Source organism: Molothrus aeneus, chromosome 3 (genome assembly GCF_037042795.1).
Source record: "Molothrus aeneus isolate 106 chromosome 3, BPBGC_Maene_1.0, whole genome shotgun sequence".
Taxonomy (NCBI): Eukaryota; Metazoa; Chordata; class Aves; order Passeriformes; family Icteridae; genus Molothrus; species Molothrus aeneus.
Window position 1 is genome coordinate 5,264,014 of NC_089648.1, and position 17,032 is coordinate 5,281,045.

The 17,032-nt window shown below is 58.8% G+C and overlaps 1 protein-coding gene across 2 annotated transcripts; it reads left to right on the forward strand.

The window, feature by feature from the left end:
* Positions 1-1,238: 1,238 nt before the first annotated feature.
* Positions 1,239-8,847, forward strand: NKX2-2 (NK2 homeobox 2). Of its 2 annotated transcripts, XM_066547744.1 has the most exons (3): positions 1,239-1,256; positions 7,219-7,794; positions 8,135-8,847. In XM_066547744.1, exons 2-3 carry the CDS (start codon positions 7,539-7,541, stop codon positions 8,701-8,703), a joined length of 825 nt encoding a protein of 274 aa, XP_066403841.1. In that variant the 5' UTR covers positions 1,239-1,256; positions 7,219-7,538; the 3' UTR covers positions 8,704-8,847. The 2 variants fall into 2 exon arrangements, with proteins under 2 accessions (XP_066403841.1, XP_066403840.1); XM_066547743.1 differs by lacking the exon at positions 1,239-1,256 and having other exon boundaries at positions 7,189-7,794.
* Positions 8,848-17,032: the final 8,185 nt, after the last annotated feature.

Below are 17,032 nucleotides of genomic sequence, written 5' to 3' on the forward strand. Positions count from 1 at the left end.
GGGGATTTCACTGAGCCACACCTGACCCGGGACTTTCACACAGGACTCCAAGGTCTTTCCAGGAACGGGGCAGGTGCTGCGGAGGATCCGGGGCAGGTGGGATGGAGAAGGGGCTCTATCGCCTTCCCACTGCCCCCAGCAGCCAGAGGTGTTTGCATGTCACCCACAAAGCCTTTGGAAGGGCCGTGGGATGCCCAGGAAGCCCTCGCGGCCGGCTGGGAGCTCTCCATCCCCTCTGGAATCCCAGCGGGATCGTACCTTTGGCAGGAGCCTCCTGCGACCGGGGGCGGCTGGGAAGCGGCCGCGGCACCAGGCTCGGGATGTTCGGAAAACGCTCCGGGGCACGTGGGGTGTTTTTTTGGGGGGTTGTCCCGGAGCTGGGCTCCGTGAGCCTCGACTCAGGATGTTCCAGCACTCCATGACCGCTCCTCACCCTCCAGGGAAGTCGGGCAGCACCACCCTCGGTCGACAACTCCATCGCCTTCTTTCCGAATAATAATAATAATAATAATAATAATAATAATAATAATAATAATAATAATAATAATAATAATAATAATAATAATAATAATGTTAAAACCCAAAAAGAACCCCGGAAAGGGGGGCAGGGGAGGGGGCAGCGGCCGGAGGCGGCCGCGGCAGCGCGGCTCGGATCTCCCGCACACCGGCGCTATCAGCGGCCGGATCAGGCGCGTATCTAATGTAAACGAGCCCCGGCACATCAATACCGTGCCACATCAATACCGTGCCACATCTGGCTGTTTGGCTGCGCGGCGCCCCGGCTACCGAGCCATCCGCGCTCGGCCAGCGGGACCGGCCCGGGCGGGGGGCGGGGGGGGCCGCAGCCAGCGGCTCCTCTGGGGAAGGGGGGGCCGGGGGGAGGGCTCTGCCCCCCGGGGGGAGAGAGGGGCCGGCTCAGCCTTAAAAGAGCCACCCAGGAACCGGCGTGTTTGTGCTTCTTCCCAATTTATGGCCGCGGAGCATATGGCCGGTGTTCCGCCCGGCGGCAGCCGCCGGGGACGGCAGCGAGCGGCGCGGGGGATGTGAGGCCGGAGGGACGAGGAGCGGCCCCGGCACACGGCGGAGACAATGCGGGAGGCGGGGGGCCGCCGCCGGAGCCCCCCCTCCTAGGGACCCCCCGCCTCGGGACCCCCGGCCAGGTGAGCCCCGGCAGGCGGCGGGGGGACGCTCCTCTGTCCCAGGTGGCTCCCCGGGGGACAGCGGGGGGACACCAACGCCGAGGGACCCCGGCGCAGGTGAGTGCCGGGGGCGGCGAGGGGCTCCCCCCGCGCGGGGACCCGCCCAGGTGAGCCCCGGCAGGGAGCGGGGGGACCCCGGGCTGGAGCGCCGGGGGCAGAGGGGACACAGGGGTCGCCGGGGGCGGCAGCAGCAGGTGGGAAGGCTCATTGGGGGGCCGGTAAGAGCCGGTGCCGAGAGCCGAGGGGGCGCGGCCCCGGCCCCGACGGCGCGGCTGCGACACGGCCACGGCCACGGGTGGCAGCGGGGCCGGGGCAGCGCCGGGAAGGGGAGCCCGGGGCGCTGCCCCCTGCCCCGGCCGTGGGACACTTCTCAGCCGCGACGGCAGAGTCCGCCAGAGGACCGGGAATGACCGGGACTGGCCCCGGCCCCGGCGGCGCCCCCTCCTCCTTCCCCCCTGCCCTGCCCTGCCCGTGCCACGCGTGTGCCCCCGGCTCGGGCAAGGCTTTCGGGGCCGAGCCCACGCGGGTGGGCCCATCCCCACGCAGCCCTGGTCCCCCCCAGGCCGGTGCGGGCTCCGGGGCTCCCCGCAGCCCCACTCGGGACCCGCAGCCGGCGGTGACCCGGGCGCGGAGCCCTGCGCGGAGCGCGGAGCGAATTCTGATAAGGGAGCGAACCCCGCCGCGCTGCCGGCGCCCCGGGGCCAGCGGGCCGGCATCGCCAGGCCCGGCAGGAAAAAAAATCATTTCTGACAAAGCTTAATCTCGTTGGGACACGTTTAATCATTAGAGACGGGGACGGGCAGAGCCGGGGGGCTCCGGGGGGGACACCCCCGTTTGTCCGGCGAATAAACCGGTTTGGAATAGGCTGGGAAGGGGAAGGGAGCCCCGGGCCAGGCTTACAGCTCCCCCCGGCACAGGGAGGGGAATTAAATAAGACAAAATGTGGGTCGGGGGGCTGCGGGCTCCCGGCTTTGTGCCCGTACCCCACTGCCTCCATCACTATGGGCAATAATTTCCAAAATCTCATTAAAGTGCATTTATCAAAGCCCTAACATGTGCCCTCCGGCTCTGCCATAACCCCGACGGCCCCCGGGGAGCAGGGGGGGGGTTCGAGGGGGGGGGAAATCCCAATTTCTATGACAATTCGCCACCTCGGGAGCTTGGCTGCGGGGCAGATCCGCATCTACAGATTTATAAGGAATATCGGTGAATTGGAAGGATTTCTCCGCCTTTGAAGCTTCGGGGGGAAGGAGATAGAGCAATCGTGAGAATAGGGAAGCTCATTTAGATTCCTATGTCCTGGAGAAGAATTAATTGTCTGCTGGAGAAAAGCAGGCCGGCGCCGGGATTTTGGGGGGCGGTGGGGGCTTTCCCTGGAGCTTCCATAGGGAATGCTGCTGCTGACTCCCTTCCTGCGTGCGGGGCGATCTTCCCCCTTTTTTTCCCCCCCTTTTTTTTTTTCCTCCCTTTTCTTTCCCCCGAAACATCCTTAACGCCTTTGCTAATGCCATTTTTTCCAGCCAGGAAACGAGCCGGGAATTTCAGCCCGCAGAAACTCCGTTACAATTAAGTTCCTGTAAGCGCCGGAGGATTCGGGAGGCTCCGGTTCCCCTTGATTTTAGGAAATACGATTTTTTTTTTTCTTTCTTTAATGGCGCTCTCTCTCTCTCTCCCTGACCGGGCTGCCGGTGTGCGAGGCAATCCGGTGGCGTGGGCTCCGTGCCCACGGCCTGGCGTGGCCAATCCCCTCCGAGCCGGAGCCGCTGCCGAGCAGCAGCAGCAGCAGAATTTCCTCTCCAGGGCTGGAAAATGCGATTCAAAGCCCTCCGTGCGAGGGATGTTATTTCGCTGCGATGGTTTTACTCTGATTTTTTATATTTTGGTTTTATATTTTTACGGCCGGGGAGAGATGTCCCCTTTCGTGTGGCAGCTCTTCTTCCCTCCTCCACACTTTAAAACAAAGAGGGTGTTACTTACAGGGATGCTCCCGAGGTGAAGCTCCTCACGACAATTATCAGGACACGGGCTGCTCTTCCCTTTCCCCATTCATTCCAAGTGGATCTCATTCTAGGAGATAAAATCAACCTGTCCCTTAACAAAGGCTTTGTGTGGGCTCCGCTAATCCGGGCCGAGCGGCAAGGTGCAGCCCCGCTCCGTTTGTTTATTTGCGGGCTGGAGGGAAGGGAAAACAATGTCTCGCATCTTTGGCTCCATCAAACAATAAATTGATCCACTTGTCGGCCGCTCCCGGAGCCGCGGAGCGGGAGCGGGAATGGAGACGGGCTCGGTGCGGGTAGGGAGGGGAGGGAGAGCGGCAGGCTCCTGCCCAACACCCTTTCCTACATTTCTCCCTCTGCCATGTGCCATCACACTCGGGGGTACCACACCGTGCTCTCCGCGCTGCGTGCGTGGGATCCCGCTCGGCGGAGAAGGGAACGGAGCTGCGGCTCCTCCGGCTCAGAGCAGAGGGGGAACCGCGGCGCCGTGCGGGGACCCTCGGGCCGCGGCCGGGAGGAGAAAGGCGAGGACACCGCTTAAAATCGTCCCCGCGGGCCGCCCGTGGCGTGGCGAGAGCTCGCCAGCATTGGCGGCGCCCGGGCCCACGCGTGACTGCGGGCAGCCGCTCGGGAGGCCTCATTCCCCCTCCTTCCAGCAGGAACTGTCCCTTTCCGATTCTGGAAAATAGAAAAATCAGCCTTAACCCCGCGGGCGAGGGAGCCATCCGTGAATCGGTCCCTGTGGGCAGAGCCCCTTGTCCCCGAGGGCCGCTCGGCCCCGGGGGCTGGGGCAGGAGGGCACCGGTGCCCCCGGCCTTGTCACCGCCTGTCCCGGGGCTGGAGCATCCCCGCCACGCGTGGGACCAGTCCTGGGGCGCGGGGGGCTCGGGGCGGGGACAAGGCGCGGTCCCGGCTCTGTCGCGACAGTCGCGGCGCTGCCGTCGGGTTTTGGCTCCACGCAGCGCGACCCCAGTGCAGGGCAGTGTCCCGGCCTCGCGACCCCTCCTGACGTCATGGGGTCCGCGCTGCTCTGACGTCACACCCTCCGCCGGTGACGTCACGGTGTCCCCGCGGTGCGCAGCGCTTTCGGGGAGGGGGCCGCGACCCCCGGGGCTGTGTCCGGCCTCCTCCCGCGGGGCCCCCAGGGTTCTGCGGGACGCTCTGCCCGGGCCGCACGGGTGTGGGAGTGTTTATCGTCATCACCATCATCACCATCATCATCATCATCATTATTATTATTTTTATTATTATTATTAAGCTGACAGCCCCGCGGCGCCCGGCCCACGTTGGCTGCTCCGGGGATGCTCTGCCCTTCCCTCCCCGGGCTTGGCTTCTGTCGGGGTTCTCCATCCCGCCACTATCGCGATTATCGCCGCTCTGCCAGCTCTCTTTTCTCCCCTCGGGGGAGTTAAACCCCACCCGGGCCGGGATGAATCCATCGGTAACTCCGAGATTCAGTGGGAATTGGCGCTGTCGGAGCGGGGCAGAGGAGCGGGCGGGGGCCGGCCCGAAGGAGTTCCCTCGATATCGAGGAGGACTCCGCAATGGATGAAGAGATAGCCATTGAGTGCGGTTGAATACCATGACAACTAGGAACAACCTCAGATTTATTCCCAACAGTTAGGGCGCGCTGAAAGAGGGCGTCAATCACGTATTATTTCGCCACTGAAATAAATGCAAAAACTGCGCCGAGACAAAGGGTTCCAACAGGAGCCGGACATTTGTCTACATTGCGGACATTGTCCCCAGCTTAGCCGTCGGGTTGTATTTGTGTTTGCGCGGGGCCGACCACCCAGGATGCGCGCTGGGGCTCGCTTAAAAAAAAAAAAAAAAAAAAAAAAAAAGGAAAAAAAAAATCCCTGGGCATTGTCAGCCACATCACATACTTTATGGGAGGCAGGCTGGGGGCTGGGGCAGGAAAAGTGGGGGGAGCGGAGAGGGAGAGGATGGGAAGGTGCGAATCCATTGATGGGCGCGGAGGAGGAAGCCCGAGGCGGCGTCTGCCCGGCGGCGTTGCGGCTCCTTCCCCCCCGGAAGGGAAACTCGGGCAACTTTTCCTGTCTAGAAATGAGGGGAGTAGGGGGAGCCCCTTCCCAGATTGTCCAAACCCCGTGTCCCGCACATCTCCATGGCCCCCGCGCTCCCGGGCGGGGCTCGGGAAAGGCAAAGGGATGGAAAACAAGCGAGAGGGAAAAAGAGTGGGAAAAGGAAAGGGAGGAAGGAAAGAGAGGAAAGAGAGGAAAGAGAGGAAAGAGAGGAAAGAGAGGAAAGAGAGGAAGGAAGGAAGGAAGGAAGGAAGGAAGGAAGGAAGGAAGGAAGGAAGGAAGGAAGGAAGGAAGGAAGGAAGGAAGGAAGGAAGGAAGGAAGGAAGGAAGGAAGGAAGGAAGGAAGGAAGGAAGGAAGGAAGGAAGGAAGGAAGGAAGGAAGGAAGGAAGGAAGGAAGGAAGGAAGGAAGGAAGGAAGGAAGGAAGGAAGGAAGGAAGGAAGGAAGGAAGGAAGGAAGGAAGGAAGGAAGGAAGGAAGGAAGGAAGGAAGGAAGGAAGGAAGGAAGGAAGGAAGGAAGGAAGGAAGGAAGGAAGGAAGGAAGGAAGGAAGGAAGGGGAAAGGGGAAAGGGAAAACGATAACGATCCTGGCCCTGGTCCGTGGAGGTGTGCCTCCTCGGCAGGTGCAGAGAACAGGACGAAGGAAGAAAGGCAATGAAAATAAAAGTTGGTGGCAGACAGAGAGAAGTAGGGGCGGTCTGTGCATCCCGCGCCGGGCAGGGCGAGCCCCCGGAGCCGCTCCGAGCCGCTGCGGGCTCCGCGGGGCCGGAGCCGAGGGCTGTTGTGTGCTAGCGTGGTGACACCTGGGGTGCCGGCTTTCCCTTGGGAAGGAGCCCCTTCTTTGCCCCTCTCCCTCCTTCCCCAAGTCCTGAATAAGAAAGAAATAAAGAAAGAAAGAAAAAAGAAAGATGGAAAAGAAAAAAAAAAAATCCAGTGGTGTATGAGTCCATCGGGCTGCAGCCCATCGAATGATCCCAACGGGCTGGATTCATTCCCCTGGAAGAAGGTGGCAAAATCAATGAGACCTCTTCAAATAAGCACACACTCCCCCCCTCCCCAATAATCACCTCCCGGATCTCGTCGGGTCGCGCCTGACGATCGCGTTTTGCCAGTTCGCTTAATTTCGGAGCAAACTAGAATCAATTACTCGCTGTTTAATTTCCAGCGCTCATCCCTAAGCCCCAACCAAAATATTGACCTAGGCGGGTTAGATAAGTTGGGCTCTTGCCATCTGAGCCGCTTCGGTCCCGAGCGGGGCCGGCAGCGCTGGGCGCGCAGCCTGAGCGGCTGTGGGAACAGCAAATTATTATTATTATTATTGTGATTATTATTTTTTTTTAATCGGAGGAAAACACGGGTGGAAAACACACTTTGGAGCGTCCGGAGCGTCGGGGCTGGTGCGGAGCTCTTTGTATGTAAATAGTGCCCTTAAAAAGAGCTGGGAAGTCGCCCCCTCCCTCCCTCCCTCTCTCTCCCTCCCTCCCTCCCTCTCTCCTTCCTTCCCTCGCCCCCTCCCTCCCTCCCTCCCTCCCGGCGCCGCCGCCCGCCCCCCCCGCGCCGAGGACCCTCCCCGCGCCGGTAATTAACTGACACGTTATACCACTCATCACCAATGGTGGAAGCTCGGAGCTCGCCCAAAACCCGCAATTTCACATCTGCAAACACTGTCTTCATCCACTTGACTTCCAAGACCCGCCCACACGTGGCCAACCTTTCCTGGGTTTAATGTAGGTTTTTTTTCTCCCTCCTCTCGGCAGGTTCATGTGTGGGGACCAGCCTTATATGGACTCCTCGCTCCAGCAATGGCTCGGGATTTTCCAGCGGCAGGCGCGGGTTCGGCGCGGCTGAACAAGATCCAGAAGTGATCTTTTTTTTTTTTTTTTACTTTTTTTTTTTTTTTTGGTGTCTCTTCCCCCCCCCCCCCCTTTTTTTTTTTTATTTTTTTTTTTTTCTTTTTTCATTTTCTTTTTCCCCTGGAGTTACAAACTATTCCCGAAACCAGCTGCTGCTGCCGCCCTCGGAATTTTCCCCCGTGGCTGAACAACCACCACCGCGCAGAGACCCGTCGCTGCGGCCGCTTCTCCCGCACAACCCCCGCCGCTTATTTTTCTATAAATCCATATTATTATTCTATTTTTTTCCCCCCCATTTCTCCACGCGTGCCGTGGCCCCCCCCCGGTCCCTCCCCGTGTCCCTGCGCAGTGTCGCTGTCGCCGCTCGGCGTGTGCGTGCCCAGCCGTGACCCGGCGGCTCGGCCAAGCCGCGGCTCCAACTTTCCCAGGCGGAATTTGGCCGGAACATGTCTCTGACCAACACAAAGACGGGCTTCTCGGTGAAGGACATTTTGGACCTCCCCGACACCAACGATGAGGACGGCTCGGCGGAGGGCGGCGAGGAGGAGAGCGAGGCGCCCGAGCCGCCCAGGAAAGCGGGAGTTTTGGGACAAACCCCTTTGGACACTGTTCCGACGCTGCCTTTGAAGAGTCCTTTCTATGATAACAGCGATAATCCCTACACGCGCTGGCTGGCGAGCGCCGAGGGCATCCAGTACTCCCGTGAGTGCCGTGGGGACGGGGCAGCCGAGATTGGGGGGCGCTGGGGGAGGGACGCGGCTCGAGGGGGGCACTTGCGGCTCGTCCCGGCCGGAGCTGGGGAGCCGTGGATGGATGGATGGATGGATGGATGGATGGATGGATGGATGGATGGATGGATGGATGGATGGATGGATGGATGGATGGATGGATGGGTGGGTGGGTGGATGGATGGGGGGGTTGCCTCTCTCCACGGCCGGCCTCCATCCCGCCAGGGCCGGGCGGCGGGAGGGATGCGGGGGGTGGCGGAGGGGCGCTCCCCCGGCCCGTCGCCCTCCGCTGACCGGGCACGGCTTGTCCGCAGTGCACGGGCTGGCGGCCGGCGGCGGCGGCGGCGGCCAGGACCCCTCGGCCAAGTCCCCGGAGCCGTCGGCAGACGAGTCGCCCGACAACGAGAAGGAAGCGGTGGGCGGCGGGGACGCGGGCAAGAAGAGGAAGAGGAGGGTGCTCTTCTCCAAGGCGCAGACCTACGAGCTGGAGCGGCGGTTCCGGCAGCAGCGGTACCTGTCGGCGCCCGAGCGGGAGCACCTGGCCAGCCTGATCCGCCTCACCCCCACGCAGGTGAAGATCTGGTTCCAGAACCACCGCTACAAGATGAAGCGGGCGCGGGCCGAGAAAGGTATGGAAGTGACTCCTCTCCCCTCGCCGCGGCGGGTGGCCGTGCCGGTGCTAGTCAGGGACGGCAAGCCCTGCCACACGCTCAAAGCCCAGGACTTGGCAGCCGCGACGTTCCAGGCGGGCATCCCGTTCTCGGCGTACAGCGCGCAGTCCCTGCAGCAGCACATGCAGTACAACGCGCAGTACAGCGCGGCCGGCAGCCCCCAGTACCCCACAGCGCACCACTTGGTACAGGCGCAGCAATGGACTTGGTGAGGGCCCCGCGCACACGCCCCCGAGAGCGGAGGAAAACACAGAATTAACAGGCACAAACCGAGAGAGAGAGAGAGAGAGAGAGAGAGAAAACAAACAAAAAAAGGAGACAGACTGATGCTCCGAAAATTAAAAAAAAAAACAAAACTGCGGGGGAAGGAATGGCGAGGGAAACGCTATTATTATTATTATTATTATTGCTATTATTATTATTATTGCTATTATTATTATTATTATGGGTTCTTTCCCTCTGCCGTTTCTTTTCCCCTCCATTTTTTTGGGGGGGTTCTGTTTCATTTCGGGGGGAGGCGGGGGGTAAGGGAAGGGAGGTGTTTTTTGTGCGTCATTGTTTACAGAAATTTTTGCGCCATTCAGAGTGGTCCTGTCTACCTACAAATAAAATAAAAGAGGAAAAAAAGGGGAGGGGGGGGAGATCGTCAGAATTACAAAAAAAAAAAAAAAAAGAAAAAAATAAAGAATAAAATCCCCCCCGCTGCTCCTGTGATTTTGTGAGGAACGGGGGTGCGGCCGCCGCGCGGGGCACCCCAAAAGGGGAGCTCGGGCGCTGCCCTTGGAGCGCAGTTTGCGGCCCCGACAGCTGCTGGCGGGGGTGTTTTTGCACCTTGTCGCAGTCGTTGTCGCTGCCGTGAGCCGCGGCCGGGGCGCTCCGTTCGCTCTCTCCCATTTGGGGCTCGCCTTAACCATTCCCGAGCGGAGGAAAAAGCCCCGCGGACGCTGAAACCCTCTCGGCCCGGAGAGCGGCCCCCTGGGCACCCCCGCCCCGCCCCGGCCTCCCCGCCATTTAATACGAATTTTATTATTTTTTTTTAAAGCTGCTTTTGGAGGGAAAATAGTAGAGAAGGAGCCGATAACAACGACGGAAAGTCGCGGCCTCGGCGGCCGCCCCGCATCCCCCGAGCCAGCCTTGCCTGGGCCCGGCCGGGGTGACACGGCCGAGCGGGGCCCCACGCTCGCCCCTCCACCCCCTGAGCTTCTTTTTTGGGGGAAAAACGACTTTTTTTTTTTTTTTTTTTTTTTTTTTTTTTTTTTGGTGGGGCCAGTCGGTTTCATCCGCCGGCGAAAAACGCGGAGCGGGGAGAATTTATATTTTCCTGTTTTCTGTCTGTGAGTGCGCTGTTCTGCTCCTCGGTGCTGCTGCGATTTGGGTTCTGGCATCGCCCCGGTGCCCCCTCTCCGGGCTGGAGGGAGAGCCAAACTTCGGGGTCAGCCCTCGGGGATGCACCGGCGGCCCAGGCAGGGCAGGGGAAAGGGTTAACACCGGAAGAACCCCCCCAAAAAACTCGGAGGAGGAGGGAAAGAGACAAGGGGGAGGCGAGGCGGGGCTGGGCGGCTCTGCCGGGCTGTAACGGGGACCGGGACCGAGCCCGGCCCGCGGCGGGTTGCGGCAGAGCTGCGGCTCCTCGCCCGCTCCTGCGGCTTTCAGGCTGCTAAAGATGCTTCAAAAAACGAAAACAAATCCAAACAGGCTTTTGTCAGGAGCCGTGGGGCCGGTGCAGAGCCCGCCCCGTCCCGCGGGGCTGAGCCCGGCCAGGACGGGGCAGTTCAATGCCAAAGGGACGAGCGGTACCGGCCCCGCAGCATCCCAATCCCGCACAATCCCAATCCCGCAAAATCCCGGCTCTCCAACGTCCCGGCCCCGCCGCCCCAGCGCATCCTGCAGCCTCCGCTGGGGTTTTTTATCCTTTTCCTACATTTTTCCTCCGCTCTTTTCCCATCCCTACTCCTATCCCCAAAGCACCGAGGCTCCGCGCAGCGGCGGAGCAGCCGCGGCCGTTCCGCGGGGCAGCCAAGCCCTGGGGAGCTCCGCTGCTGTCCCACACCCGAGGGGGACACGGCGACGAGAGCCGGTTTTCCCTTCTCCAAACCCGGCGTGCGAGCCAGGAGCGGACAGACGGAAAACTGTCACTTTTTCCTCCTTACTTTTTTTTAATTAAAAAAAAACCTCCCCATTTTCCCCCCGTTTTTCTTTGTTTTTTGGTTTGGGTGGTTTTGTTGTGGTGGTTTTTTTTTTGGTTGGTGGTTTTTTTGTTTTTTGTTTTTTTTTTTTTCCCCTCATTCCCCTCGGGCTGTGCCGAGTCTATCAAACCAGTTGTGTGGCCCTAACCTCCGTGGCCTTATATCTGCCGTGCTGCCGGGCCAGTCTATCTTTGCACAATATACAGTAGACTTCAGAGAGCAGCACAATGGGGGAGGCAGGGAGGTGAGCATGTTAGAGGCGTGCATATTAACGAGCCGCAGCCAAGGAAGCCAAAGGAGCCGGCGAAAAACCGGGAGAGACGGTGCGGGAGGAGCGGGGGGGGCGGGGGGACGCCCTCCCTGTGCCTCGCCTGCCTCGGCCTTGGCTGTTTTCTGTTTTTTGGGGCTCGGCATTGATGCGGAGCGCGGAGTCAGGGAGCGGTGTCCTCCGCGTTTTGTTCGGGCTGTCACTCGCGCTCATTGTTCGGCATGTTCTACATGTTGTATCCCATATGGCCAGCTGGGCCGGGGACCCCTCACAAAACCCAAATTGTGCCCAGCTTTCAAACCCAGCATTGTTGTCTGTGAAAGGCAGGCGAATTAAAAATTCGTGCTATATCTATTCTGGAAAAAAAAAAAAAAAAAAAAAAAAAAAAAAAAGAGAGAGAGAGAGAGAAAAGGAAAAAAAAAAAAAGAAAAAAAAAAGAGGGGGCGCAAGGAAAAAGAATCCCGCTCTCTCTTTGAAGGCCAACAGAGACTCTCCTCTTCTCTGACAAGTTTCTCTCTCATTTCACAGGAAATTCCCCCCCCCCCCCCGTCCCCCTCCCCACCGAAAGCCCCGAGCGCGTCCCCTCGCAGGAGCCCGCGGAGCCGCGCTGCGCGGCCGCGGAGGCCGGGGCAGAACAAGGCGGCATTGAGGGCGGGCTGGGCTGCAGCTGCCGCCTCCCTGCGCGGCCCGGCCGTACCGCCAGCCCGGCTGGCACGTCCCGCTGCCTCCCGGAGAAATGGCCCTTTCTTGTCCGCGCTCCTGGTTGTGCAAGGCGGGCCGGCTGAGGGAGGAAGGGAGGGAGGGAGGAGGAGAGGGAAAGGGAGGGATAGAAATTAAAAAGTAAAAAAATAAAAGAATAGGGGGAATGATTTATTTCATTTTAAAAAGAAGGAAGAGAAAAGAGGGGAAGAAAGTAACGAAAATGGGAAAATGAATGAAGGAAGAATGAAGAAATTTTAAAAGGAAAAACGATTAATAGAGAAAAAAAAAGAAAAAGGGGGGAAATAGAAAAATAAAAGGGAAGAGCGGAAAAAATAACGAAAAATAAAAGAAAATAAAAAGAAGAAGAGAAAAGAGGAAAAAGAAAAAGATAACAAAACAAAATAAGAAAAAGCGAAGGAAGAAAAAACAATCTGAGAAAGCAGAAAAAGAAAAATAACGGAAGGGAAGGAAAACAGGGGAGAAAAGAGAAAAAGAGCGGGGAGAAGCCCCCAGCCCGGGCATCCTCCGCGCTCCGGGCGGGACGCGCTGCGCTGCGCGGGATCCTCGCGGTGCCCGGAGCTGCCCCGGGCTCGGAGCGGGCCCGCAGAGCTCGGACGAGGCTTCCAGGATGGGGCTCCGGCCCCTCCGGCCCCGGCAGCCCCTCTCGGCCGCCAGGGCGGGGCTGGGTCTCGACACGACCCGCGAGTCGGGATTTGGGGATTTGGAAGCTCGGGCCGAGCTTCAGGCCCCTCTCCATTTCCTTTTCCCGGTTTTCTCCCCGCGGAGCCCGGCGGTGGCTTCCCCCCGTCCCCTATTGACTGTAGGGCTTAGGCGGCAGCGCTGTGGGTTTTTCGGGGCTGCTCGAGGAGCCGCTCGAGGGGAAGCTAAGCCAATATTTACCGACCGCCAGGGCAATTCTCGGCGGGGTTCATTAAGGAGCCGGGGGGGCTCGAAGGGCCGGGGGGCGGCGCTGGGGCGGCGGGGAGAGCCGCGACCCCGGGCCGCGTTCGGGGAGATTTGCGGCGGCTCCCCCGCGGATGACACCCTCCCAAGCTCCACGAGAAGCGCCCCTGGAGGGGTTCCTTGCTCTGAACGAGGGGCTGCGCTCGGTTTATTTGCCGAGCCCAGGCAGCGGCCGCGGGGAGGCAGCAGAGCCCCGCGGAGCCCGGCGCTGGACGGGGCGGAGGCTGCGCTGCCCCTCCGCGCCCCCGGGCACGGCAGAGCCGGGCACCCCGAGGCTCCGTGTCCCTGTCCCCAGCGACACCCCCGTCCCCGGGCCGGGATGGCCGCGCGGCGGCGCTGCTGGATAAGGGACGCGCCGTCGGGGCCGCCCCCTGGGACCCCGAGGGGAGGGGACCCTCGCAGCCGCCCGGTGACACCGAGAGGAGGGACGGGACGCTGGAGGGGTGGGACAGGCCCCCCCGGCCTGCAGGAGGAGCGGCCTGAACCCTAAACCGGGGGCGTCGCTTTGAAATGCAGCGCGGAGCTCGGGGAGTGACGAGGTCTGGCCCCTGACCCTCATGGGGGACTGGTGCCACCCCTCAAACTCCCCAAGCCCCAGAACCTCGCCTTTGGGGCAAGCAGAGAGTCCCAACCCCCAGAACCTCACCTTTGGGACAAGCAGAGTGTCCCAAGCCCCAGAACCCCGCCCTTGGGACAAGCAGAGTGTCCCAAGCCCCAGAACCCCGCCCTTGGGACAAGCAGAGTGTCCCAAGCCCCAGAACCCCGCCCTTGGGACAAGCAGAGTGTCCCAAGTCCCAGAACCTCACCTTTGGGGCAAGCAGAGTGTCCCAAGCTCCAGAGCCCCGCCCTTGGGACAAGCAGAGTGTCCCAAGCCCCAGAACCTCACCTTTGGGGCAAGCAGAGTGTCCCAAGCTCCAGAACTCAACGTTTGGGACAAGCAGAGCGTCCCCAAGCCCCAGAACCTCACCTTTGGGGCAAGCAGAGTGTCCCAAGCCCCAGAACCTCACCTTTGGGGCAAGCAGAGTGTCCCAAGCTCCAGAACTCAACGTTTGGGACAAGCAGAGCGTCCCCAAGCCCCAGAACCTCACCTTTGGGGCAAGCAGAGTGTCCCCAAAGTCCGGGCAGGGTTTGGTGCTCAGCTCTCGCCCTCTCCACGCTGGAAGAACAAACAAACCGATGGCGAGGACGGCGTGGAGCTCCGGAGGGCTGGGGAGGATGAGGGAGCACATCCACGGCTTCCTCCCGGCCCTCCGGCCCCATAGGGAGCCACGGGGACAGCTCCCTCCCTGCACTGGGGACACTGGGGACACTGGGGACAGTGCAGCCTGAACACTCAGAGGGAATCAGGCACCTGGGCACGACAGGTGAGTGCCTCAGGGCAGCCCTGTGCTTCTCCCTCTCCAGGTGATGCCTCAATGAATTTTGGGTTTCATTCAGTGCTGGCGAATTTACTGCGTTTTGCACAATGCCGTTAATTTACAGTAATAATTTGTAGAGAATCAGGGAATTTCTCGTGAGAGAGACACAGGAGAGACCCCTCCATTCAACTCCCCCATGGCCCTTGCAGGCAGCAGCTTCCCTCTATTCCTCTTCCTCTCTTCCCCTCTTTCCCTTTTTCCTTCTCTCCTGCTCTCCTGCTTTCCCTCTCTCCCTCTCTCCTGCCCAAGGCTGGGGAATGTCCCCACCTCCTCTCCCTCCCCGATATTTAAATTATCAGTAGACTCAGAGAACCTGGGATGCTTCAGCTGCAAAGGACAAGCACTTGATTGAGGGGAAAAAAAAAAAGAAAACAAGAGGAGGATTTAAGGCTGCAGAACGGTTGGGTGCAGCATCCTTCCTTCCCACAGGCCCCACAAGTCTCACCAGCCACAAAATTCAAAGTTTGTCTGAACGTAATTTTATTGAACATAATTTTATTGGGTCATACAAAGGTTTGGGCAGTTTCAGTGGGGTTCATGCACTGTCCTGAGTTCCACTGACATATCTGGGATTAAACCACCAGGAGTCACATCCACGCTCTCAATGCAAAATATCCCAGATCTGCTGGGAAAAACCAAGAGCTCAGGCAAACCTCCCTGGGATTTCTCCAGGTTCACTTGGGCAAACAGAGTGCCTTAATCCTGCCTTGGGATCTGCTGCTTTCTGTGGGATTCAGCCCCAGTTCAGAGAGAAAGTTCTCCATGAGATAAAAACTGCAAGAAATAAATTGTGTCAAATCACGCTTGTCAAATCACTGCCTCTGATTGGGTCTGGCCAAGCAGGCTCAACTATTTCAGGAAAAAAAAAAACAAACAGGTTTAAGAAGTGGTTGTGTCTTTGGATGTGCAGGGATGGAGCTGCTCCTCCCCACCACCTGTGGGATGCACCACTCCTGGCTCCTACACACATCCTGCAGGGGAGAGGTGTCTAAAGAGTTCAGCTCTGGTTGTTCAAGAGCCTAAAAAAAGCATCCCTGGAAGATTTCCCCAATTGTGGAGCTTCCCAGCTGTTATCCAGACATTATTTCTCCTCTCTTCAGTGAGAGCTGTCACACAAAAAGTCACTGACTCCTAAAAGAGATGAAAGCACTACACAGGAATCTTAACCCAAAAATCAGGCCAAGCGATTCAGCCTCAATAAATTTTGGGTAGAAATGGCCATGAATCCCTCATATCCTCAGGGATGTGTCTCCATCCTTTGCCACAGCACAGAGGAGCTCTTGGCAGCACATCCCACGGGTAACACGATTTCCCAACCCTCCTTGGTGCAGGTGTTCCCTGGGGGTGCAGCAGCGTGGCTGAAGGCTTTGCTCATCCTCTTCCTCCCCTTCACACTCCAGTGGCTTGGGAAGGGCTGCACTCTCCTTCCACAGCCTGCACACGAGCAGGAGTGTTATTCATTCCCAGAGAATGGCAGGGATCAGCCTGAAACATTTCAGAGGGAGCTGCAGGAAAGTGACCCCTGAGTCCTTTCCCCAGGTGTTTTCCCAAAATCCCACAGCAATCCCATGAAAGTGGTTTTGGAGCCCCTTTGGCTGAGGTAGAGCCCATGGGGTGAGCCCAGGACTAAAGCAGTGACTCCCAGTGATTCCTAGGCCAGCCTCGTTGTGCCCCAGGAGTGAGGAGATGCTGTCCCACACGTATCCAGAGGGGCTTGGAATTCCCCCAGCAGGGAGAGGGGCCCTGGCTGCACATCAGACCCATCACAGGTGAGGAAGGGAAGGGATCAGCAGTGATTTTGGACACAAACCCAGATCCAGGGGCCACCACCCCTTCAACACCTCCCACTGGGAATTCCCTGCCACCCACTCCATCCTCACAGGCCCTTGGCCCCACTGGTGCTCGTCCACCGTGGCCATCCCAATCTGTCTGTGCTCCTCTGCACCAGATCCATGGATTTCTACACCCAAGGGAATGCTGGCAGTGCCAGGCATCTCAACAAGCTCCTCCTGCCACATCGCAGCCAGGATGGAAACTCCTTGTGCGATCCTAAATATCCAAAATGCCCAAAGACAAAGGCCTTAAAGGGAAAAACCCCCTCCTGGCTCAGGGGATGCTTTTTAAGCTATGGATAAGTGCAGGACTTGCCTTTGATGTCCCTCTCAGAGTTAGGGAACATCTGGATGGAAACCCAGGACAAAAGGGAATTCAGCGTTGTCATTAGCGGTGACTTGGGGTGGCAGCTGTTTGCTGTGCGTTTCAGGCAGCTCCTTGATTGGTCCCTCTCGAGTGAGGCCACTTAAAACTTCATATTACATGGAAAAAAGGCAATGGAAGCATCCCCAGCTTTTTGTATTTCAGTTCTCTCAAGGGTTTCTGAATGAGGTGAAAATAAAACACCCCAGAGCCATAAAAGAGCAAAGCGAGCTGATTGTGGCGAGGAGGGAGGGAAAGGAGGAGGAATGGTCACTCACTGTGCACCCTATTCCTTCCTGGAGCATCCCAGAGCACTCCACACACAGGAAATCCAACCTCCTTTCCCACACAAAGTCTTGGGGAAAGTTAATCAATAAACAGATTGCTCAGTGTAGCTAAAAAGTCAGAGGAACGGTAACTTTGGAGGTCACTTCGCCATGGTGGAGTCCATTCAGGATAAATTTTTATTTCCCATGGTGGAGTCCATTCAGGATAAATTTTTATTCTCCTCTTTTCCTCTTGAACCCAGAGTTTGCAAATAATCAATAAATAGTGAATGCCTCATTATGGAAGAGCAGCCCCAGTGCTGTGTGGTCCTGCCTGACAGAAACCCACCCAAAATTTGGCCCGTCCAAAATCCCTCTGGAGCACATCAGTGGCTCCCAGCTGGGCCACACGGCCACAACATCAAAATGTTGTCACCTCCAGCGCCAGCAAAAATGTCCAGCAGGGATTTGGCAGTGTTGTGGCAGACCTGGGAAAACCCCTGTGACATCCAGCTCCACCTATCCTGGTTTGTGTGGCTGCC

Excerpts from the sequence above, each read along its gene's own strand:
- NKX2-2 (XM_066547744.1), top strand. The coding sequence starts at position 7,539 with ATGTCTCTGACCAACACAAAGACGGGCTTCTCGGTGAAGGACATTTTG. Across the intron at positions 7,795-8,134 it reads CGAGGGCATCCAGTACTCCC|TGCACGGGCTGGCGGCCGGC; the intron begins GTGAGTGCCGTG and ends GCTTGTCCGCAG.